Source organism: Ochotona curzoniae, unplaced genomic scaffold (genome assembly GCF_017591425.1).
Source record: "Ochotona curzoniae isolate NIBS_2020 unplaced genomic scaffold, NIBS_Ocur_1.0 scaffold_2453, whole genome shotgun sequence".
NCBI lineage: Eukaryota > Metazoa > Chordata > Mammalia > Lagomorpha > Ochotonidae > Ochotona > Ochotona curzoniae.
This window is the reverse complement of record NW_024467094.1, coordinates 16,085,765-16,109,943: the sequence shown is the minus strand read 5'-3', so window position 1 is coordinate 16,109,943 and position 24,179 is coordinate 16,085,765. Positions and strand designations below refer to the sequence as shown.

Sequence of the window (24,179 nt, the reverse complement as noted above, 5' to 3'; positions counted from 1 at the left end):
CCCCCCCCACAAACTACCACCCCCCCGACAGGTTTTCCCCACGTTGCTACAATAGTCAGTCCTTCATAAGGAGTCATAATTCCATCAGTCTCTTATTTAAGTGTGCCCCAACATTGCTGGTTCAGACAGTATCAGACAGTCCAGCATCCCATTGTCTACACATTTCCAACAGTTTCATTGGGAGTCCATCTTTTGTTTGGAAGCATGTTGCATTGTACCCCTACATCTAGATATGATAGACCCCAGTACTCCATCACTATACATTTCTGTAAATGAGAAGCCATGAAACAAGGTCAACACTGGTATGAATTAGAACAATAGCCACAACAAAAACAAATTACAGCACCATAAAAAAAAAAAACACCACTGAGTAACCAACACTTGGGTGACAAAAAGGAAACACATAAGTCTCTTGGGAAAAATTATGCTACCGTGTAATCCATGAGACAGTGATGAATTCAACAAGAGAAAAGAAAGTATTTGGAATAAATGAAACTGAAAAAACATCAAAACACATGGGATGCAGCCAAAAAAAAAAAAAAAACCAGTATGGATCGGGTTTTTGACATTACACTTTACATGAAGGTTTCCTTATATTAGAGAGAACATATGGTGTTTGTTCTTTTAAGATTGACTCATTTCACTGAGCAAAATAGTCTCTAGTTGGGACAACTTAGTTCTAAATAGTGTAATTTCATTCTTAATAGCTGAATAATATTCCATGGAGTAGATGTACCACAGTTTCTTTAACCACTCTTCTTTGGAAGCACATCTGATTTGTTTCCATGTCTTTGCTCTTGTAGATTGTGCTGCTTCAAATATAGGATTACAGATCCCCTTCTCACATGCAGATTTCATTTCTATTGGGTATATTCCTAGGAGCAGGATAGCTGGGTCATATGACAGATTTATTTATAATTCTCCAAGCACTTTTCATACTGATTTCCACAGTGGTGATACTAGCCTATACTCCCACCAGCAGTGAAGGAAGGTACCTTTCTCCCCACATCCATGTCTGAAGGTGTTGTTACTTGAGTTCTAAATGTAGGCCAGTCTCACTGGAGTTATGTGGTACCTCAGTGTGGTTTTCATTTGTATCTCTCTGATGGCTAGGGAGCCTGAGCATCTTTTCATATGTCTGTTAGCCATTCAAATCTGTTGTTTTGAAAAATGTCTGTTCATTTCCTTTGCCTGTTTTTTCACAGGGTTGTTGTTTTATTGTTGTTGTTGTTTTTTACTGTCCCTGGGGTTTCTGAAGCCCTTTCTAAATTCTGGATATTAGTCCCCTATCACTTGTGTAGTGTGCAAAAATTTTCTCCCATTCTGTTGGTTGCTTCTTCACTTTCTTAATTGTAGTAGCATCATTTTCTTCAAGAAGGTTCTTGATTTTCTTTTTCATTTCTTCAATGACTCATTAGTCATTCAAATGTTAATTGATTTTTTCTTTCTGTTGTTGATTTTGTTTTGTGGCTTTTCATTTAAGGGGATGTATAGTAACTGTATAATGAAGAGTATTATATCCAGATGTCAGGATACATTGCAGTATGTATCTCTACTTCCAGACAAAGATAGACTCCCAGTGAAACTGTTTATTATATCGTAACGATAGGATGCTAGACTCTATGCCATTGTCCACGCCCGCAATGATGGGATGGACATATGACTGTGTATGAAGAACTATACTGTAGTAATGACATAGAGGAACTCGGTGAGGAGGAAGAGAATTGGGAGGAGATAAGGAAAATCCCAGGGCCTATGGAACTATAGCATAAAATGATAATAAGAAGTACAATTTTAAAAAATAAGTGATAATGACAAACACTGAGATAAAATTTAAAACAAAATGTATTGCATCAAAATAGAGCACAGATCTAAATGTCAAATTACTAAACCTTCAGAAGGAAACATGGGAGAAAATTCTCGTTATCTTGAGTTAAGCAGATTTTTTATAAATAAAAGCACAATCCATAGAAGAAAAAAAGGCGATACATTGAACTTTAGTAAATTATAAACTGTTACTCCACAGAAGGAGAATAACATGACACACAGTCTGGAGAAAATACTCGCAGGTGTGTATCTGGTTCAGGCACTTGCCATGTACCAACTACGATTAAGTAAAATCAAACTGTAGACCTGTGGGTGACAGAGCTTAGAAACCTGCTCCAAGGAGAAGAATCTGATAACCAGAAGTACAGTGACCAAGAGCAAAAGAAGAGACAAAGGCACAATGAATATTACTGAAGACTCCCCTGCAAAGGAGCAAAACCCTTTGCCAACCTCAGAGTTAACCACTACCAGTGGTGATTTTTAATATTTTAACCATAAAACTACAGTAACCAAGACAACATTTGACAAAGGAGTGAAAACATAGACCAGAAACAAACCATAGGAATATAGTCATGGATTTTTCTACCTCGATCTTGTTCCTTAAAAATATTGCGTCATTTATAGGGCAGGTTTGGAAGAGGCATATTCTTTTAACTTTTCTTTACTGTGAAAGATTTTTATTTCATTTTCAAAGACAAAGGAAAGCTTTGCTGGGTACCTTATCCTGGGCTGGCAATTTTTGCTTTTAGAATCTGGAATATGTAGCTCCATTCTTTTCTATCCTGTAGAGTTTCCTGTGAGAGATCTCCTGTGAGTTTAATTGGCATTCCTTTATATTGTCAATTGATTTTCTTCCTGTGCACATTTCAGGATCTTTTCCTTATGTTCAATTGAAAAGAGCTTGATTATCATGTGTCTTGGTGAAGATTGCTTTTGGTTAACTTGCTCCACTGTAATTTGCTCCACTGTATTCTTCATTTCTGATATATCAGCTTTCATTTGATTCATTTCCGGTATGACATATTCCTTGAATTCCTTGAATACTTGCTTTACATGCTTCTTGCTATGATAAGTTTTATGACAAGTGTTTTGAATTCTGTATCCCCCATTTTCTCGATGTCTTCTTCAGTTAACTCTGAATGTGCATGGCTCTTTGTTTGCTGTCAGCTGTGTCACTCCCTCCAGCAAATTCCAGGTCTGGATTCTTACGTTATATTTCTACCATAGTCTCCGTAGCCCTAGCTCCTGGCTCACCAATCTCCACCTGCTGTGATACTGTGCTGAGGCTGCACCGTTGTCTGTACAACCTTTTTCCCACTTCTGATTGGAATGGGTCCCAGGATTAGGGAGACACCTATATAGCTAGGTTGTTGGTGGTGGTGATCTTGCTGGAACCTCTTGGCCATTAGATCTGAGGGCCACACACGGACCTATTTTGACCTGTACAATGCTGTAGTCGGCATTATTTTCCTGTGGGACCAGTGTAATACACTGAGCTCAGTGAGTTCTTGCCGAGCTCAGCGCATGCACAGCTCACTGTTGTCCCTGCAGTTTTAAATTCTTTACCACACTGTATGAAATGCTGACCACCACACACCAGCCCATGCAAAAGCTAAGGCTGGGGGCTGGTCTAGCAGGGCTAGATCCAAGTACCTGACTGAATATCACAACAGCAGATGACTCACATTAGGCAGGGCTATGACACTAACCAGCACACGAGAGAGCCAGGTCTGGGGATAGATTCTATGGAGAATATGTTTGCCAAACCCTGTGGAAATATAATTCCTGCTGGTTAACTCAAGAGTTGGGGTGGTAATGGACTGAACTAGGTGTGACCATGGAACCTGCCATCACTCGTGGGTATAGGGACTGAGAACAGTTTGGGCAGATCCAGGCTGTAGCACCTGCATGTCCATCCTAAAAGAGGATGTGGAGTGGCCAGGCTGCAACATTCACCAGCTCATACAAGGTGGAGGGGCAGGCTATGCCAGGCTAGGGCCTACCATCCCCTGGCATGTATGATCTGTGGCTGGAAGTGGGCCAAGTGGGGGAATGTAGGAAACTCCCCTAATGGGTCATCACTTCTGGTGATCACATGGCCTGGGAGTTGAGCAAGCTGAGCAAGGTAGCTCCAACTGTTGGCTAATGTGGGTTGATTTTGGAGGGGAGCAGACTGGGCAGGGCCAAACAAACCTTAACTTACAGGCAAGAACAGAAGCCAGGCTGGAGCATAGGTCATCCCAGGCTAGGCTGTCACATCTATTGGTTTGCATGAGCCAGGGATGGGAGCAGACTGAGTAGGGCCAGGTTCCAGCACCTGCCAGTGAGAGTGGGAGCTGGAGGGAGGCTAGGTTAGGCCAGGCTACAGCATCCAAAGGCAAAGGTCATGACAGGTGTGGGACTGCACCAAGCTGGGTCAGAACAACCACTGGCACACATGAGATCTGTGGCTGGGAACAGGCCTGGTTGGGGAACAAAGCAGTTGCCCTGGCTGGATTGTGGTTCTCATTGGTATATGCAGGGGCCAGAGTGGAAGCTGCATTCTGGTCTGGATATGGCTGCAGTGTCCCTTGGCACAAGTGTGGACTGGGTTGGGTGCACCAGACTGGGCTAGATTCCAGTACCAACTAGTGCTCGTGAGAACCAGGGTAGGTGTAAGATGGGCTAGGCTAGGGTGTTGCCCCTGCTGAGCCAGGTGTGAGCTATGTCTGTGTATGGACCAGGCTAAGCTGGGCTGTAACACCCAACAATAAAACCAGAATGGGCTGCAGGCCAGCCAGGAAAGGCCACTGTTCCTGTTAGGACAGGAGGTGGACTGAATAGGGCTGGCCCACAGACCCACCAATATGCTTGAGATCTGGCATTGGGAGAGGTTCTGATGGAGATGCTTGGGAAACTTCTATGTTAGGACACAGTCCCTGCAGGTGAGCGCAAGAACCAAGAAAGGGAGCAGCCTGACCAGGCCCGACCAGCCCAGGAAATGGTACCTGGTGGCATACATTTGGCACAGATTGGGGGTGAATCAGGCTGGGCTAGTCCACATGATCTGCTGGCAAACTCAAGCACCAGAATAGAGTGTGGGTTGGGCCAGGTTAGGTCACAACACATGCCAGTACACATGATGGCTGGGACTGGGTACCAGCTGGGCTGGGCTGTAGCCCCCACCAGCGTGAGCTAGAATTGGGGGTGAGCTGAGCCTGGCCAGAATCCACTGACAAATGTTGAGGTGAAGCAAGTCGTGCCACACTGGGCAACAGCACCCAACCAGCACATGTGAGACGAGTTGGGAGGGGCAGAGCCGGTAGGGGGCTATGTGGGGATTCCCTGCTGAACCACCACTCGCACTAGAGAGCATGAGTTGGGAAGGGGGCAGACCAGACTGGGCAGAGCTACAGCACCTGTCGGCCTCATGTGAGTTGGATCAGAGTAAAAACAGGCTAGGCAGACTGTACCTACTGGTGCCTGCATAAGTTAGAGTAAGTGTGGATTGGTTGGGTTTTGCCGCAGCATCAGCTGGCAGATGCTGGCATGAGGGGCAAATTCTGTCAAGTTAAACTAGAACTACCTGGTGAGTGCAAGATCTGGGAGTAGGAGTGGAAACAGTGGGCACCTCCCTCTTGGATAGCCACACTGACTGGTGAGCATGAGAACCAGGACTGTGGCAGGCATGGCTAGACAGAACGGCACCTGCTGGTACATGTGTGAGCTGGATAGTGGGGTTGATTGGGTTGAACTAGGCTTCAATGTCCATTGATATACATGAGAGCTAAATGGGATGTGGGACAGACTGGACCAGCTTGCTCTACATACTGGCAAGCATGGGAACCATGGCAGAGGGTGAGACTGGTGAGGGTTATTGTGGGTTGCTCCAGCTAGGCAGCAGCTGCCACTGGTTTGCATGAGGGTCAAATGTGTTGTGGGCAGGATCGGGTTGGGCTGCAATACCCATTGGTTTGTGTAAAAGACAGGGCTGGAAACAGAACTGACCCAGCATTTGCAACCACCAGCATGTACATAAGCTGATTGGGGCGACAGACTGTGCTGGACTCTGTTTTGGCAAGCACACACAAGAATCAGGCCTGGGATGACCTCAAATGAAGCTTCCTTGGGGATCCCCCAACTGAACTGCTGGACTCAGAACCCCAGTCATGGAAAGAATTGAAGGCTCCATGGTCTGACCAGGGAGTGCATGTGTCAGCCTCCTCAGTGGCTCAGAGAGAGCATGTCTAGATGCACATGGAGGATATGGCAATACATTGGAGTCTGCAGAGGACACTTGGTACCATGACAGAGGACAGAACAAATTGATCAACAACCCCAACCAAGTGTTGGCAGTAAAAATCTGGGCAAACAGAGACTCTAAGGTGGACTATGTCAGCTGGTGGGTTATAGAGAGATTTCAGTGGATTCTGGAAAGTTTTCATTGTGCTTGGAGTGGCGAGATTGGCAGCAATTCAGAACTTTGAACTTTGAAAACCACTTGAGCAGTGCTCTCAGAGCATGCCCCACATAGGGGCCCCTGGGATGGTTGGGAAGCTGGATGTGGCTTCTCCCTTTGTCGTCCCCTTCCCCCAGATACAGAAAAGAAAAAAGAGAATGTGGAAACAATGTTCTTACCCACTTTCCTATAGCCCTTGACCCTTTGAGCCCTAATCAACTATGTAAAGATATTCTAAGTAAAATAATAATAATTTTTAAAAAGAAACCCAATAAGGATGAAAGTAATCAGCATTACTGAGCAAAACCGTTCAAAATGTATCTGAAAATTCCCTCGTCCTAATGGTTTATTCATGTATTGTCTTTTTCAGTTGACTGGTCTGAGTGTCTCCAATGGAAAGGACGAACTTGTTGTGTTCCATACAAAAGACAACAAAGACCTCATTGTCTGCCTCTTCAGCAAACAGCCAACCCAGGAGAATCGAATTGGAGAACTTGTTGGAGTCTTGGTGAATCATTTCAAGAGGTAAGGTTTTTTTTTTTTTTTATAGCGAAATAAGGCTTTAGCTATATGTGGTTTTTAGTCATAGCTATCACTGAACCTGTTTTGTGCCAACTGTAATGTATTCAGTTATTTTCCTCCATAAGTACAAGTGGAGTCATCCATTTCATAGGAGGTAAAATTAGCATCCAGGCTCTGAGTTTCCAGATTAGGAATGCTTTTCCACTTTTCCAGCCTCTAGCTGAACCAACAATGAGAGGCTTCCCTGACAGTGATTTCTCCAGTGCCAAACCAAACGTAATTAAATCCAACAGATAAACTATTTTACATTCTTATTGTTGCAGCCTCTCATTTGCCGTAAATATAATCAGTTAGTTTGTGTACTGTCACTATAAACAAATTACAAGGCAGACTGAGAATGGCATATGGACCCATGAAGATGGGAGGAATTCCTGAGAGGCAGTAACTGCTGCAGAAACATGGAGTGTTTTGAGATCTCTGTAGTTTTTCAGTGTGGGCATGTGGTGGACTAAGCTGTAAGAAGTAGAAACGGGGCCCGGCGTGGTGCCGCAGTGGCTAAGGTCCTCGCCTTGAACGCCCGGGATCCCATATGGGCGCCGGTTCTAGTCCCGGCGGCCCCGCTTCCCTTCCAGCTCCCTGCTTGTGGCCTGGGAAAGCAGTCGAGGACGGCCCAAAGCTTTGGGACCCTGCACCCGCGTGGGAGACCCGGAGGGGGCTCCTGGCTTCGGATCGGCATAGCATCGGCCGTTGCGCTCACTTGGGGAGTGAATCATCGGACGGAGGATCTTCCTCTCTGTCTCTCCTCTCTGTATATCCGCCTTTCCAATGAAAAAAATAATAAAAATAAATCTTTAAAAAAAAAAAAAAGAAGTAGAAACGGAGAGTGGATTGATTGGAATCAGTGAATAGGTTGGTGGGGACCAGTGTTTGGGTAATTTTCAGCAGTAGAGTACTTTGGTTATTTGTTGAAGTATAGACAGTTTTTTCTTCCCATGAGAGGCCGTGGTGCATGTGGGGTGGGCATGTGTCTCCCAGGTAAGATGTCCCGCTTGGGGCATTGTCTCTGCCTCCTACACCCCCGTGCTGGGAGAAGACCACTCATCAAGTCAGGGACGAAGAAATGATATGCGTCCAGTTCCTTTGCCGTCTACAAGACTTAGCTTAAGTTCCCAGAAACAGCAGAGTGCTCCTGGTTGGTATTTTCCTTCACATTCACACCTGGGTTTCCGTTCTCCACGTGCAAACATGCTTAGAGTCGGACCCACTCGTGTGCTTCTGCAGGGCTGGTGAGGCGGCTGTGCAGACCCTGTAGTTTGTGTTATTGAGTCTTATATTCTACATCAAAGTACATCTTTAGATAGTTCATGTAATTAAATGCTTATAGATGACGTAGCTAAAATAATATGTGGTGATCATCTAGTTGGGGAAAAATAGAATATAAAAAAACTACCAAAAAATAACAATAAGCATATGGGCCTTTGAAAATTTCCATTGTATTTGATGGCATCAGGATAATTAGCATTAAAACATCATTTCTTAAAAAAATATATATATATCATTTCTTTGTGCTGAGGACTTTCAATTTCTTCTGGTTTTTTATAAACTATGTAATGCATTGATGTGAACTATACTCACCCTGTCATGCCTTGGGACATTAAAGCTTATTCTTACCAGCTGAGTGTGTTTGGTGCCCACCCTCAGTCCCCTTCCCAGCACCCTTCCTGGCCTCTTGTACCCCCTTTTACTGTGAGGTCAACTTATATGTGGCAACTGCTATTTTATGTGGATTGCACAAAGTCTTCCAGCTCCATCTGTGTTGACACACAATAGGATCTTATTCTCTTTTTGTGGCCCAGTAATACGTATACATATCACATTCTTTTTCTTTTTATGTCCACTTGTCCGGCAGTAGACACATTTGGTGAGTCCATATGTTGCTCTAGGGAGGAGTGCTGCAGTGAACTGGGGAGCACAACTCTCTCTTTGATGAACTGATTGCCTTCTTCTTGAACACGTACAAAGCAGTGGGTGCAGAAGCATGTGACGGGTCTATTTTTAGTGTTTGAACGAACATCCATACTGTTTTCCATAGCAGCTGTACTAATTTGCATTCCTACCAGGAGTAATATCTATGTCCTCCTCAGAATTTGTTCCTTTTTTTTTTTTCTTTGCCTTTTTGATAATGACTATCCTAACTGGAGTGAGAGCATTGCTCTTTGTGGCTTTGATTTGAATTTCCTGATTATTAGTGGTATCTGGTCTTTTTTTTGGGTATTTGCTATACCTTGAAAGATGTATGTTCAGCTCATTAGCTGAGTTTTTAATCAGCTAGTGACTAAAATTTAGCTATTTTAGTCTACTTAATTTGGGGCATTGAGGGGTTTTTTTTTTTTGCATTCCTCATATACTGTAAATACTAGTCCCTTGTTGGATGAGCAGTTTATAAATATTCTCTCCTGTTGTTCAGGTTGTCTTTGCACTCTGTTTCTTTTGCTATGTGGAAGCTTCTTCATTTAACATACCATTTTGTCTATTTCTACTTTTGGGGGATGTATTTTCAGGGTCTTGCCAAAAAAGCCATTGCCCGTATCAATGTCTGAAGTGTTCCTCCCATGTTTCCTTCTAGTGGCTTTAAAATGTAGTCTTTCACCTACAAGTTTCATCTATTTTGAGTTGACTTTTTGTGTATAATGATAGCAGTCTAGTTTCATTCTGTTGCATGTGAATGCTCAGTTTTCCCAGCACTTTATTGGACAAATTATATTTTTTCCAGAATATTTTTGTCAAAATCAAAACTCAATGGAATAAGCATTGTCACTCAGCAACTTAAGCTGCCACTTGCTACACTGGCATTGCATACCAGAGTGCTGGCACAAGTTCCAGCCACTCTGCTTATGATCCAAAATTAGGTTAATGTGCCTGGAAAAGCAACAGAGAATGGCCCAAGTACTTGTGGGTCCCTGTCACTCACATGGGAGACCAGGATGGTGTTCCTAGCTCCTGGTTTCTGCCTAACCCAAACTGAGCTATCTGGGAAGTGAACCAGCAGATGGGAGATCTCTCTTTGTCTGTCTGTCTCTTTCTCTGTCACTCTTACTTTTTTTTTTTTTTTTTTTTTTTTTTGGTAAGAGTCACCTTTTTACAAATACCAGCTTACTGTAGATATATGGGTTTATTTGTGGGTTCCCTATTTCATTATCCTGTGTGGTAGTTGTCATGCCAAAACCATGCAATTTTGGCTACTATAGCTATGTAATATGTTTTGAGATCATGTATCAAGATGCGTTCAGCTTGGTTTTTTATTTAGTATGCTCCAAAATTGCTTTCACTATTAACAGCATTTTGTGGTTGCATATGAGTCTCATGATTGTTTTCTGTACTTCTACACAGAAAATGTACAAAATGAATTAAATGAGCAACAAATGTCATTGGTGCTGACATTATATCTCTATATTGCTTTGAGTGGACATTTTAATAGTACTAATTCTTCCAATGCATGACTGTGGGATAGTGTTCCTCTTTTGTGCATCCTCCTTAATTTCTTTCATCAACAATTCTCAATATTTGTTTAGAAAATATTCTCTTCATTGGTTCAGTTTATCCCCAGGTAATGTGTGTGTGTGTGTGTGAGAGAGAGAGAGAGAGAGTGAGAGAGAGAGAGACAGAGAGAGAGAGAGAAAGAGAGAGGGACTATTGTGAATGGAATTAGTTTCTTGATTTTTCTTTGGCCAAAGTTGATCTTAATTCACATGCCTGTAGCAATGAATAGAATAGCTTTTTCCTAAATATTTTGCCTCAATTTAAGTCTTTGTTTAGTAAATTCCAATCCCTATTCACTGACTTCTACGAGGTACAAAAATACATGAACCTGATCCTAGAATCCATCAATTGTTTTCCTTTCCTGACAAATATATTCTGAGATGCAATTTCAGGTGCATGTTTCCTGTATTCAATGTAAATGATATTTCGTTTCTTTAAAATTCAAAAAACTTAAGGAAAAGGCGGCTTTCAAGATCTATACTTTTAAATTTCTTGACATTTGTATCCTGTGCATTTGGGGATTGCATGGAAGTAAAAAAATCAAATCTCTGCTCGCTGAAGCCAGGAAACTGAAGCTTGAAATTCTCACTTAAAAGGATAGTCATCAGCTTACTGTTGACTTGTTGTGGAGAGGTTAACTTGATGTTTTCCCAGCTATTTTTCTTTATTGTTAAGTGTACTGCTGAAACTCATACTGTGTTTTACAGAGCATACCAAATATTTTAATATGAGTCATCTTTCAAAAAGATTTAGCAAGGGTTGATTAGAATATAAAATCCATAAGAAAAATTCCAATCCTATTTCAAAAAGAATAAAAAAATGTTCAAATGTTGGGGGAAAAAATATCTCATTATTATACTACTACACTATTATTATACCCTATACTATACATTATTATACTATACATTATTATACCCTACACTAAACAAATAAGAATTTTACATAAAAAAGAAATTATGGTCCAATCTCATTTGTTATAGAAAGTTTCTAAGTCCTAAATAAGGACATTTGGCCTAGAGGCCACATTGGACTACCTGGGCTCAGTACTTCACTCCGGCCCTACACTCCTGCCTCTTGCATGTAATGGCTCAAGTAGCTGGGCTCCGGCCACCAGTGTGGGACACCTGGACTGAGCTCCAGGCTCCCAGCATCAGCCCAGCCTCCTCTCGTGGGTGTTTTGGAAAGGAACAGGTAGATGGGGAGTGAGGAAGTGTGTTTGCTCACTTGTGTTTCTCTCTCTCTCTCTCTTTCCCTGCCTTCCAAATACAATGAAAATTAAAAATAAATAATAGAAGTCGAATAAAATGCCTACAAATTGCAGCCCAAAATGATTTAAAGCAATGCTACATCATCACCAGCAGGGCTGTACTCTAAGAACATATGAGTGGATGACCCCTTAGAAAGCTCTATTAATCTGTTCACCAGATGAAAGGAGAAAAGAATTTAGTCCTCCTAAGGAAAGTCGGAAATACTGATTGTTAAAACTCCTCCATGCTCATTGCCTATAAATAGGCCCAATAAATAAACAAAATAAATACATAAAGGAATAGGAACAAGATGAATAAGAAGCAAATTTATAGGTGTCAGCCGAAGTGCCTTGAGCAGAAATCATCCCGGGCTACCACCCAGAATGTCTGGACCCTAAGGAAATTCCTTCTGCCTCATGCTCACTGACCTCAGTGGAGGGGGAGGATAGGAGCAGAGAGAAGTGGCCTCAGGCAGGGAACACAGTGGTTTGGAGAGAAAGTGGGGGTGGCCCGGAGCTGAGTGTGAGTGGGAACTGTAGAGAGCCGAGCTAGCTGAACCACCTCATCTCTTCCAGAAACAGCAAGAGAACTGTGAGGGGGCGATATGAAAATAAGAAGCAAAGACTATAAACAAAACAGGTAGAAAAAAAATCTTCTGTTCATGCAGACCCTCCAGTATAGGCAGTGGTGGGAGTGGCATAAGTGCTTGGATGCCTTAAGCCAGGAACTTGAGTTCTTGGCTCCTGGCTTCAGCTCCTAGCTGTGGGCCATTGCAGGAGTTTAGGGAGTTATCCAGTGAAAGGGAACCCATTGTTTCCTCTGTCTATCCATCTGCTCGTCTCTCTGCCTCTCAAATAAGTAATTAGATGTTTTTAAGGGGTGGACATTTGATACAGCAGTTAATTCACCGCTTGGGATCCTGCCCTTCATACCATAGTGCCTGGTTCGTCTCAGCTCCTCTGCTTCCAGGCCAGCTCCCTGCTGATGCTCACCCTGGGAGCTAGCAGATGGGGGCTGGAGTAGCTGCGTCCTTGCCACTCTAGTCCATCGCCTTAATCACTCGGCCACGACTACCCACGTCCTTGCCACTCTAGTGGGAGGCCTAGATTGAGTTCCCAGCTCCTGGCTTTGCCCTGACTCAACCCTGGCTGTAAGTGAAATTGAAGAAGTGAAGCAGGGACTAGAAGATTCACCCTATCTCTGCTCCACCACCAACATATCCCCAAGCTTCTTTTCTATTCAAGCAAATTGAGGTGGAATTCATCATATCTGACATCCAGAGATTATGAGGGAGTAAAATATAGTCAATGATGAGGAAGAAAAATTACTGATTTGAAACTAACCCAGAGCTGAAAAAGATGTTAGAATTAACAGACTTTTTAAAATTCTCATAAAGTAAATTTCAAATATACATATATATAGATAGATATTACAAGTTAACTAAAGGCATGGAAGATGTGAAAAAGACCCAAACCAAACTTGTAAATGAAACATACAGAAATGTTTCATGATTTAGATTTAAAAAGAGGGGCCTTTGTGTGGCTGATGCTAGTGCCATTGGTGTCCCCTAGCCAATTACCATGTCAAGTCCCACTACTCCTCTCCTGATGCAGCTCCCCACTAATGCACCTAGGAAGGCAACATGAAATGCCCCAAATGCTTGGGCCACTGACACCCATGTGAGAGAGACCTAGGTGGAGTTTTTGGCTCCTGGCTTTGGCCTGGCTGTTGTTTTGTTTTGGTTTGGTTTTTTGTTATGGCCTGGCTGTTGTTACAGCCATTTGGAAAGTGAACCAGCAGATTGAAGTTTGTTCTCTCTCTCTCTCTCTCTCTGTGCATGCCTTTCCCTCCTCCATTCTATCTTTCAAAAAAATAAACCTTTACCAAAAAAAAAAAAAAAAGACAAATCTGATTGCTTTCCTATCAAATAAATCAAATGAATGTGCTGTCCTGCCTGTCTTCTCTCATGCGTTAAAGCCAGACCATTCCTGGCATTTCCTTCCATACAAGGCCGGAAACTATATCCAGCCAAGCAAAAATTAGCTTCTTCCACCTCCCTCGGTCTTCTGCTCAGCGCAGGCCCCTTATTTCCTCCTCCCCAAGTACCCACCCACGTGGTCCGTGTTTTTCTAACACATCTGAGGGTTGTCCCACAGAGTGACATTCTGAATATTTCACAGCCAGCTTGGCTCCGGCCTGAAGGAGCCATAACAGACGTCACCAGCAGCTCCCGATGCAGCCACCTCAAGCGAGTCCAGGCGGAGCTGCAAGCCCAGGGCGCGCAGGATACACTGAAGGAAGCCAACAGATTTCTTCACTGCAGTAGTTCTCGGAGCCTTTGGTGTGCCTCCATTTACTTTATTTTTTTTTTAAGATCTGCTTATTTTCATTGTAAAGGTAGATTTACAGAGAGATGGAGAGACAGAGAGAAAGATCTTCCATTCGCTGGTCCACTCCCCAGATGGCTGCAATGGGCAGAGCTGAGTCCATCCAAAGCCAGGAGTTTCTTCCAGGTCTCCCACATGGATATAGGGCCAAAAGCCTTTGGACCATCCTCAGCTGCTCTCCCAGGCCACAAGCAGGGAGCTGGATTAGAAGTACAACTGCCATAACACAACCCAGCACCCATAAATGATGCCAGCACTTGCAGGCGGAGGATTATCGAGTTGAGCCAACACATTGCCCACCTCCCCCACCCCTCAACTCCATTCCTTTTAAGTGCAAGCAGTACAAAAACAGGAGGGTTGTACCTTTGTCAATACAAAACAGTTTCCAAAATGTATGGTTTAGAGTGAAAGGGCAAAGTGATCATTGAATCTAAAAAGTTGGAAAAAGAAACAAGAGCTCTTCATGGAAATGCAAGTTAGCCATGGCTTTGGAGTTGTTTTTGTTTTTGTGTTTTGTTTTGGCTATCAAGATAAGCAACTTTTCACTTCAGTGTTGCTTAAACTTCTTGAAGTGCCCTTGTATTTTTGGTTGCGTTATAAACTGCTGTAATGAAGAGCCTGGTATTGTAGGAAAGCTGTTTGGTAAGACAGATCAATGGCCACAAAAACGTGTATGCAGGCTCTGTGCAGAGTGGTGGGCAGCACACAGCGAAGGGCAGCAGGTGGCCCCAGGGAGGCCTCTGAGAGGCAGCCCCTCGGCCATCCTCCTCATCCACAATAGCAGCAGCAAAACACAGCTGGCAGCCAGTGCCCTGCCCAGTGGCGAGCCTCCCATGGCACTGCATGCAAGGCAAAGAGAACAAGCTGTGTCAGGTCAGATATGTCGTGAACTCCAGCGACATCCAGGAGCAGTATTCCTTTAGCCAAGCAGATGCTGAAGATGCTCCCTTGGAAAAAAACAAGCAGCAGATGGCACTGACTTCTGGCTTTGATCCCCAGAACCAGAACAGGAGAAATACAAAATTTCAGTGCCGGAAGATGAGGGTGAGACTGGGGTTTGCAGCATGCAGAAAGGCAAGTGCCTGGACAGCTGCGTAGGACAGACGGGCCCTTTGACAGCTGAGCCTTGCAGAGTTTCTGGTGATTCCTTAGTTAGGGCAGTGAGCCTGAGACCATCTGTTCACTAGTGGGCAGAAGAGCTCCCTGCCAGCAGGTAGTCATTGCCGAGAATGGAACAAACCACGCAGGCAAGGCCGCCGTCAGAATATGCTCTGTGAAACGAGCGGCCTGGCCACTGCGGGCACCATGGCCATTGCAGGCACTGGCCAGGGCGAACACCGTGGGGTGACACAGGATGATGATGTTCCAACAGCTTTTATTTGGGATCCTTTCAAGGGAGTGAAATGCCATGAGATAGTTCATTTGCTTAAAACGTTTTGTGTTCTTTTCCACATTTTTAAACAGAGAAGGGAAATCATAAGGACTTCTGAGCCACCTGAAATATGCTTTAAAACTAGCTGCCATTTGTTTTATGATGACAAGGTAAAAAAAAAAAAAAAAGATAAATAAATCAGGCTTGTACAAAGTTCACAGTGAAAAAGCCAGTAACTGTCCTTCTCACTCTTCCCCAACTCCCAAGTGTCCCAGCTCCCCGCCAGAGACCAGCACCCTTCCCTGGGTCTGAGGCCCTCCAAATGAGTGAGTGATGTACATGGTCACGTATGTGCACATGCATACGTGTCTCTACCCACAGATACGGGAGGGCAGGTGGGTGGCTAAGGTATAGAAACACTGGTGCAAAAGTTGATTTCTGCTGCGCTTTCTACATTCCCTGAAATTCAGAAAAGGACCTGGCACAGGCAAGCTGTGTTAGGTACTGATTGTTGAGTAAGTGATGCTGACTATTAGGGCCTGCTAGAAGTAGGATTTGTCTACCTCCTCCTCCCACATGTGGGCATCTTGCCCCCTTCTTTTTAAATATTTTGTAAATGTTTATTTCTATTGGAAAGTCAGATTTTTTACAGAGTAAAGACAAGACAGAAAAATCTTCCTTCTGCTGCTGCACTCCTCAAGTAGCTGCAATGGTGGGAGCTCAGCCAAAATGAAGCCAGAAGCCAGGAGCATCTTCTGGGTCTCCCACATGGGCGCAGGGTCCCAAAGCTTTGGGCCATCCTTTACTGCTTTCCCAGGACACAGGCAGGGAGCTAGATGGGAAGTGGAGCAGCCGGGATACAAACCCGTTCCCATATGGGATCCCGGTGCGTGCAAGGTGAGGACATTAGCCACTAGGCTACTGTGCCCCCCCTGCCCCATTCTGTGTGGGAGAAAGGAAGGGGCCTCCTTTTTTGAGAGACTCTTCTTCCATTAGTTCCAGGCCTGCAAGTCTAAGCATCAGGGACAGTGATTAGCTCTTTGTTCAGGCAGAGGTGAAGGGGCAGGGGCTGTACAAGCCCTTAGGACATGTGTACCGAGGGCTATAGCTTTTCATCCTCTTTTCCTTAACAGCTAAAGAACCAGAATCATTTCTGACCCTCTTCATCAGCGAGGGAGGGAGCTGTTCAGATTCCTGCTCAAATCAGCAGCTTCGTAACGAGTAAAAGTCATTGAAACCGCAAAGAAGGGGCTAGCCAAGTGAAATGCTGAGAGGGGGCCTCTGTTGGTAAACAGCTGGACCATAGATGGACTGCAAGAATCCCCCTACCTGAGAACTCCAGGCAGAAGACCTGGCTGGCTCCTATGAGGCCCATACAGAAAGACATTAGCAGTAGGAAACATGTAGACTCCAAAGCTTACACAGAAAAGCCTGTTTCTGAGGATTACAATCAAAAATTCATGTTACAGAAATGAGCTGCTTTGTGAAAGCACAAATTGGGGTTGGCACTGTGGCCTAGCAGATAAAACTGCCGGCAGCAACTCCTGAATCCCATATGGACACCAGTTTACGTCCCAGCTGCTCCACTTCCGGTCCAGCTCCCTACTAATTCATCTGAGAAAGATGGTCCAAGTGCTTGGGCCCCTGTACCCATATGGGAGACACAGAGCAAGTTCCTGGTTCCTGGCTTCCACCTGATGAGTGAACCAGCAGAGATGAAAAATTTCTCTCTCCCACTCTGTGACTCTGATTTTCAAATAAATCTTGTTAAGAAAAAAAAACAACTAAGTACAGATTCTGAATGCACAGATCAATGATTATATAACAGACTGAGGGGAAGCGCTGGCTGAGAAACAGAAGCTGTTCATCATTCAAGTAAGAAAAGATGTTTAAAATTTAAATCAACATTGAACACAGCTGCTGATTCTGCAGGAAGTACAACTGTTAGGCAAGACAGGTTTGAGAGGGTCCCTGCACGCACCGAGGACGGTGACAGAGGTTGGAGAAGCTGGTGAACGTGGTGGACAGAGAACAAAATATTTACACTGGAATAATAGCTTTGCTTGAAAAAAAAAGTCGACTGAACAAAAATTACACTGTGTTTCAGGAAATATAAAAAGTAAATTTTTTGAATTTTTTTAGTATCTCTGAAATTGGCATGTGACTTACAGTTGTGGATTCCTATAGTTATAACAGGCAGGATTTTGTCATTCTTAGCAATCTACAAAGGGTACAACTTAAAAACAATGCCTCTTCTATTCAGTAAAATGTGATCATTCAAAATGTGCCAGGTGGAAATCTTCTGTGCCACCAGCACCTTGTCTGAGGGTGATAACCTATTTTAATATCAAGGATAGAGATTTACATCTGTATGGATATAAGCAAGGAGACCTGCAGGGGGTGGGTGTGAGTGTTTGTGTGTGGGTGGGAGAATATCTGTGTGTGGTGGGTGTGTGTAGAGGGGTATGTGGGGGGTAGGGGTCGTGTGTGTGTGTGTGTGTGTGTGTGTGTGTGTGTGTAGGTGTGGCGAGGTGTGTTGGGAGGACGAGTAAGCGAGCAGGGAGCCATTAATCACAGAGACAATGATTTTTAATGACCCTAAGAAGATGACAAGGAGGTCCCACCTACCTTTCCCGGATAGGAAAACCCACCTGCAAATAGAGGCTTCCCCATGATGAGCTTAACCTGTTTCTGTAGCCTAAGATCTATCTAGTGTACGCCAGCGATTGCAGAGAGAAATCTTTAAAGCTTTTCGATGTGCTGAAGCCAGGGCCAAGATCAAACAGGGTTAGTGTAGTGCAAGCCATGCACTTCCTGGCCATCTCTGCTCTTCGCCTCTCAGCACCGAGAAGCGGCTGCCCTTGGACAGGGACACACACGCATCCTCAGCTGGCCTGCTTTTACAGAGCAGATTTTTCTGGGGATTTTTGTGCTCCTCAAAGATACTTATTTGCTTTAAGACATGTTTACCATTGCCTTTCATGTTGAGAGACTAAATGCAAACTTACTGGGAAGCCGATCATTTTTGCAGCGTCTCTGCAGGTAGATAGGGCCTTCAGAGCAGCCATGGTACTTTGTAGAAGGCTGCCTCGCTGGACTTTCTGATGCATGTGACCCTACAGATGGCCCAGTGAGACATTCATGCACAGCTAGGGAGGAGACCCAGGTTCACAGTGTCTACTGGAATGTTTCTCCTAAATTAAATGGCAGATATAGCTCTTTCCCTTAATGGGAGTTTTTAAAAGTGTTCATAATGTGTTTATTTCCAGGTCTTATCAGCTATATTTGAATCCGGGTTTTACATAAGCATAATATGTTTAATCAAGTCTTTGATGTCCTGCAAACGCTGGTCTGTTCTGTACTGCCACTCAGTGTGTGTTCATTGAGCACTCCCTCCCTCAGGTCAGGAGAGAAACAAAGATGAGCCAGTAAGTCCTTTCCCTTCCCACAGCGCTTGGTCCCCTGGGAAATGGGGCATCCTGCCTGAAGCGTGCTGCCACGGGGCCAAGACAGAAGACGGTGGAAGCTCAGGAAGGAACAGGGAATCAGGAAAGACCTGATAGAGCAAGTGGTCGATCAGCAGGGTCTTCAGTGTGACAGGAGACTCTCTGGTGTGAAATGGGAACTGGTTTCCCCCAGAAGAGGGACCAGAATACTCAGACCCTGGAGATGTGGTGGATTGCAGGAGCTAACAATTTATCATGAAGAATAGTACAAAACTACAAACCCACCAAGATAAAGGATAATGATACAGACACCACCCCACCTGGACATGAGCAAGAAAGCAGCGTGACTGTCAATCACAGGAATGTGGGCACTTTAAACTTATTTCTTGTTCTGTGGTCCCCACATGCCACATGAAAGACCAGGCAAGATTAGAGGCAAGGAGCTACCCTTTAGAAAAGGCAGAAGGCTGAGATTTCCTTGGGGAAAAACTATGACAAAATCCCCTGACCTTTGTGGCCACCTTCCTGTTATTTTATAATGTAATATGTGCAAACTACAGTCATTGGCAGTGAAAGCCTCTCAGATAGGAGGACCTGGGTTGTTGTCTTCAGGAACAGTGAGGAAGCAAGAGGAATCCTTGCTCCATTCTCATGCTGTGTTTAAGGAGAGATGATTGGCAGAGTGAATGGTGGAATATATGGGATGAGGGGTAGCTTGGGTGTGGGACATCTGTGGTTTGGTCCAGCAGCCTTGAAGACCTCCTGTGGAGGCCACCCTGTCACCTGGCACACATCTGCATGAACCCACAAGAGGTACCACAGCGTCATACTGCCCTAGTGCCTGGACAGGGCAAGTGAAGCGGGTGATCCCAACCCTAGCTGGACCACTTCTCCCATCCTCGTGATCTAGGGCTGAGTGGCAGAGAAGGCCACAGTCCCTGCCTCCCCAGAGTCCGCAGGGGAGCAGTCGGGAGCAATGGCTGAGGTCAGGGGAATGCCATCTGTTGGTGGGGAGAGCAGTCCACACGCAGCATGTGGATTCACAGGGAGAGGCAGAGGCTGAGGCACCCAAGCCCAGATGTGCTTCCCTGAGAGGCCAGCCCCATTGTGGCCTTCACAGTGTTTGATCATGAGGTCTTAACATGGTCTAAAGCCCATTTGCCAAAAGGCAGTTCACTGCTTGTGCCTTCGCTTCACTAGGCTTGTTCCACACAGTTGGCATTGTGGGGTCAGTTTCATGGCATGTGGAATTTTGCCAGTTTTCTGAAAATACATTTTCAGTTCGCTCAATTCCAACTCACTGAATTTGTAAAATTACCAAAAACTCATTTCAAGGCATCCTTCTTGAATATGTTCCTCATAACAGCACTTTAAAGCAGGTTGAGGTTGCTGAAAGCTAAGGCTATTGGACTGGTTTCATCTTTTCATAAATCGTTGCACAAAAGTGGATTGCACTCAGATTTGCAGGGATGTTTGGCATTTATTTAGAGTATTCAGGGATGGCTGCTTTTCTGCTAGATGGTTTTACAGAAACACTGCGTTTTTACAGGGGCTCAGCAAACCAACTGTTCCCAAACTGCAGGGCAGGATATTGGGCTTCGCTGCCAGAAATAATTGACCTGTGTGTCAAGTCAGGCAAGCAGGTGCATGTGGCTCCCAGAAACTGGAACTAAACATTTTTCCAGCCAGGTCTTGAGACACAAAGCACTGGTGAAAATCCACGTAATTCAGCATTCCCTATGGGAATTTTAGGTTTGTACTAGATTTTGAAATGCTGTTTCAGTTACTTTCCATTTGATATTTAGTAGTCTTCCGTTAAATTTGCTGAATGGCTAATTCCATCAGATTATGTGCATTAATTTACCAAAAATTTATTTCTTCTGGCTCTTTATAGTTTGCAGCAATTCAGTTGGCTGAGGTGGAAATAAGCAGCCTTTGAAGATCTGCAGAGTTCTAAAAGATGATCAGTTTTATTTTGTTCTTACAACAGCAATAGGAGGAATTGTCAATTCGTTGCCTGGACCCACTGCTCCAGCTGGGAATAGCCAGGACAGAGGAAGAGAGGGGCAGCTGTGCCCAGGGATCCAGGCTGCCAGCCCCAAAGGGAAGAGGTTGGAGAGCAGAGGTAGAAATAAGGCCAGGGGCCAAGAGGGGAGGCTGAAGGGGGAGGTGGGGTCTGAAGATCCCAGGAAAACTCCCAAGTGTTTCTGGCCCTCATCAGCCCCAGTGCTCTATCCAACAGAAATTGAGTAAACAAAGAACATTTTTGTTAAATATGCAAATTTGGTAAATTTGGCAAATTGGTCATTTAGCAGATTAAACCTGTGTTAAATGCACCATTTGGCAGTGACTTTTTATCACTGAATTGCCCTAGTTCATAACAAGCTCCCCTTTCTGCTTACGTTCTTATGAATTGAGGCTGCAGCACCTACTCGCGAGAGTCCCGTCCTGACCCAAGCGTGTGAGGGCACTGCTTGCTGAACAGGGATGGGACAGGGCAGCAAGTTGTGAGGAGGTGTTCTCATCTCACCTACCAAGAAGTATATTTCTGAAAGTTAAAATAACCACTAGGAAGGGAACATAGGGCTCAACGAGGAAAAAGATGCCAATTGAGTGCCTTTCAAAAATGTATTTTTAAAAAAAGCTGCGATAGGGCCCGGTGCGGTGGCGCAAGTGGTTAAAGGTCCTCACCTTGCAAGCCCGGGATCCCATATGGGCGCCGGTTCTAATCCCGGCGGCCCCGCTTCCCTTCCAGCTCCCTGCCTGTGGCCTGGGAAAGCAGTCGAGGACGGCCCAAAGCTTTAGGACCCTGCACCCACGTGGGAGACCCGGAAGAGGCTCCTGGCTTCGGATCGGCATAGTATCGGCATAGTATCGGCCGTTGCAGCTCACTTGGGGAGTGAATCATCGGACGGAAGATCTTCCTCTCTGTCTCTCCTCTCTGTATATCCGCCTTTCCAATAAAAAAAAATAATAATAAAAATAAATCTTTAAAAAAAAATAAAAATAAAAAAATAAATAAAAAAAGCTGAAGTGCACCCAAAGCCTGAGTGGTGGACCGGAAGTACATGAGCAGATCTCTTTCTCTTCTAAATTCTGTGATTCAAACACAGACATGAGGGTGTTTTATTTGTTTGTTTTTGTTTTGCTTTAGCGGTGTAGAAAATAATGAAAACCAGCTCCAGGTGTCTGTCATGAGTGTGTTCTGAGCTCAGCTAATGACTGCTGATTCCGACGGTGCAGTCCTGTGGGAGCTGAAGGCAGTGACCGTGACCAGGGGTGGCAGGAGACCTGAGAAGGTGGAGGCACAGTGTTCCAACCTGGGCAGCCTGGGACCCCATCCCACCTGAGGCTCACTACTCACCAGACCTTCTCCTCCTCTGTCTGACACAGGGGTATACTTCTACCAAATAACTTATTCTGTGTATGTGATATTTCCAAGCCATACTCTGCTTTTCTCTTAGTGTGGCTTCTGCCAGACTCGTTTTGTGTTTGTTGAGAGTTCCCTTGGGGTCCCTCTGCAACATGTTTCTGAAACTTCAGAGTTCCACCAGCTGGATTATTTAAGCTTCATTTTCCACTGAATCTGGCAGACACTGGATCCTACACACTATTTTGTGATGAGCTTGTGAGGCCATGGCAACAGACCTAGCAACAGGGCTGGATGGTAGCTACCTGTCAGGAAGAGCTGAACTCAGACCCTAAAAGAAAGACACAAAAATAAGCCTGTGCATACCTGAGGGTGTTGGCGGATTGTGGGATATGCCCATCATGTCTGGTCTGAGTCACTCCTCTGTAATAGAGAGACAGTAGGAGGCCAAAGCTGGAGGTGAACTAAGAAAATGGGAGTGCTTCTGCAGGCACTCACTTGGCAGACATGTGGGCTGCCAGCGTGTCATTTAGTCCAATTTGTTAGGTAGTTCTGATATCCCAAACAACAGATGATGTGTTTTGATTAGCCCCGCAAGTTTTTCTGTAGAGTTTTGTACTGTTTAAAAAGCATCTTCACCCTCTTCCTTTGTAGCAGACTGAGTGGGGAAGTCACAGCTGTCCTTGGAAAACCCTGGCAGGTTCCCCACTGTGCCCTTGTGATGCTTCTCTCCTGGAGGAGTGAAAAGGTCAGGAGGCCAGGTTCCTTTAAATGGAAGAATTTGTACCTTAAAAGCTCGCTGTCAGTCACACCACCGGGAACCTAAGTAGCAACTAGGGCAGAGGTGTGCAGGGTTCTTTTGCACGCTCCCCTGATCTACCCAACCAGGAGCTAATTTTATTGCTGTTTTGGTCTTGTGTCTAATTAGTGGGTAGGTAAAAAGGAAATCAAGTGGCCATGTTCCTGTCTCATCACAGTGAGGACGGTGTCTCTCAGAGCAGAGTGGGATTGGCCATAAGCAAAACTACAGTGCAGTTCCTTTTGCACTGCTGTGACTCAGTTAAGCACTGTGGGGTCACATGATCCCAGGAGTTCTAGAATCTGATGATTCATTCCTGACCCCTCGGCTTCTGAAGGTCAGGATCCAGGCAGACTCCAACCAGAGAAGCATAGGAATCCTTAAAAGATAACAGAGGTGGTGGGGCCCAGCATGATGGCCTAGTGACTGAAGTCCTTGCCTTAAACGCACCGGGATCCCATATGAGCACCAGTTCTGATCCTGGCAGCTCAACTTCCCATCCAGCTCCCTGCTGTGGCCTGGGAAAGCAGTTGAGGACAGCTCAAAGCCTTGGGATCCTGCACCTGTGTGGGAGACCCGGAAGAAGTTCCTGGCTCCTGGCTTTGGATCAGCTCAGCTCTGACCCTTGCAGTCACTTGGGGAGTGAATCATCAGACAGAAAATCTTTCTCTCTGTCTCTCCTCTTCTCTGTATATCTGACTTTGCAATGAAAATAATATAAATCTTTTTAAAAAAGATAACAGAAGGGAGAAAATTAGAAGAAGCACACCCCAGAGAGTGATGGGTGATGGTCACAGCCTTCACTGTGGAGGTGGGAAGAAGGAAAGCCCAGGGCAGATAGGAAACTGGCTGTCACCTGCTGGCTCTTGGATACCAAAACTTGCGTCTGTCCATCTCCCAAACTCTCCTTCCTTGTAACCATTAATCACACAAAAGAGGTCTGTGTCATGGCAAGGTGGATAAAGCTGCCACCTGCAACACCGGCATCCCATGTGGGACCCAGTTCCTGCCTCACTTAGATACAGCTCCTTGTTTAATGGCCTGGAAAAACAATGGAAGAGGACCCAAGTTTTTGGGCCCCTGCCACCCACATGGGAGACCTAGATGAGGCTCTTGGCTCCTAGCTTAGCCCTGGATGTTGTGGCCACTTGGGAAATTAACCAGCAAATGAAACATCTTTCTCTTGCTCTGACTTTAAAGAATCTTTAAAGAAAAATAACACTGCATGACT

General features: G+C 44.8%; 1 protein-coding gene across 4 annotated transcripts in view; it reads left to right on the top strand.

Annotated features, from left to right (window-relative positions):
- MYO1D (myosin ID) overlaps positions 1–24,179 on the top strand; it is a 301,304-nt gene that overhangs the window by 211,383 nt on the left and 65,742 nt on the right. For 2 of the 4 annotated variants that reach the window (XM_041001597.1, XM_041001598.1), the window contains one exon: positions 6,636–6,790. In XM_041001597.1, coding sequence (XP_040857531.1) covers positions 6,636–6,790 — 155 coding nt within the window. Of the gene's footprint in view, positions 1–6,635; positions 6,791–16,466; positions 16,776–24,179 lie in introns of those variants that run through there. The other 2 variants (XM_041001601.1, XM_041001600.1) reach the window with 2 other exon arrangements.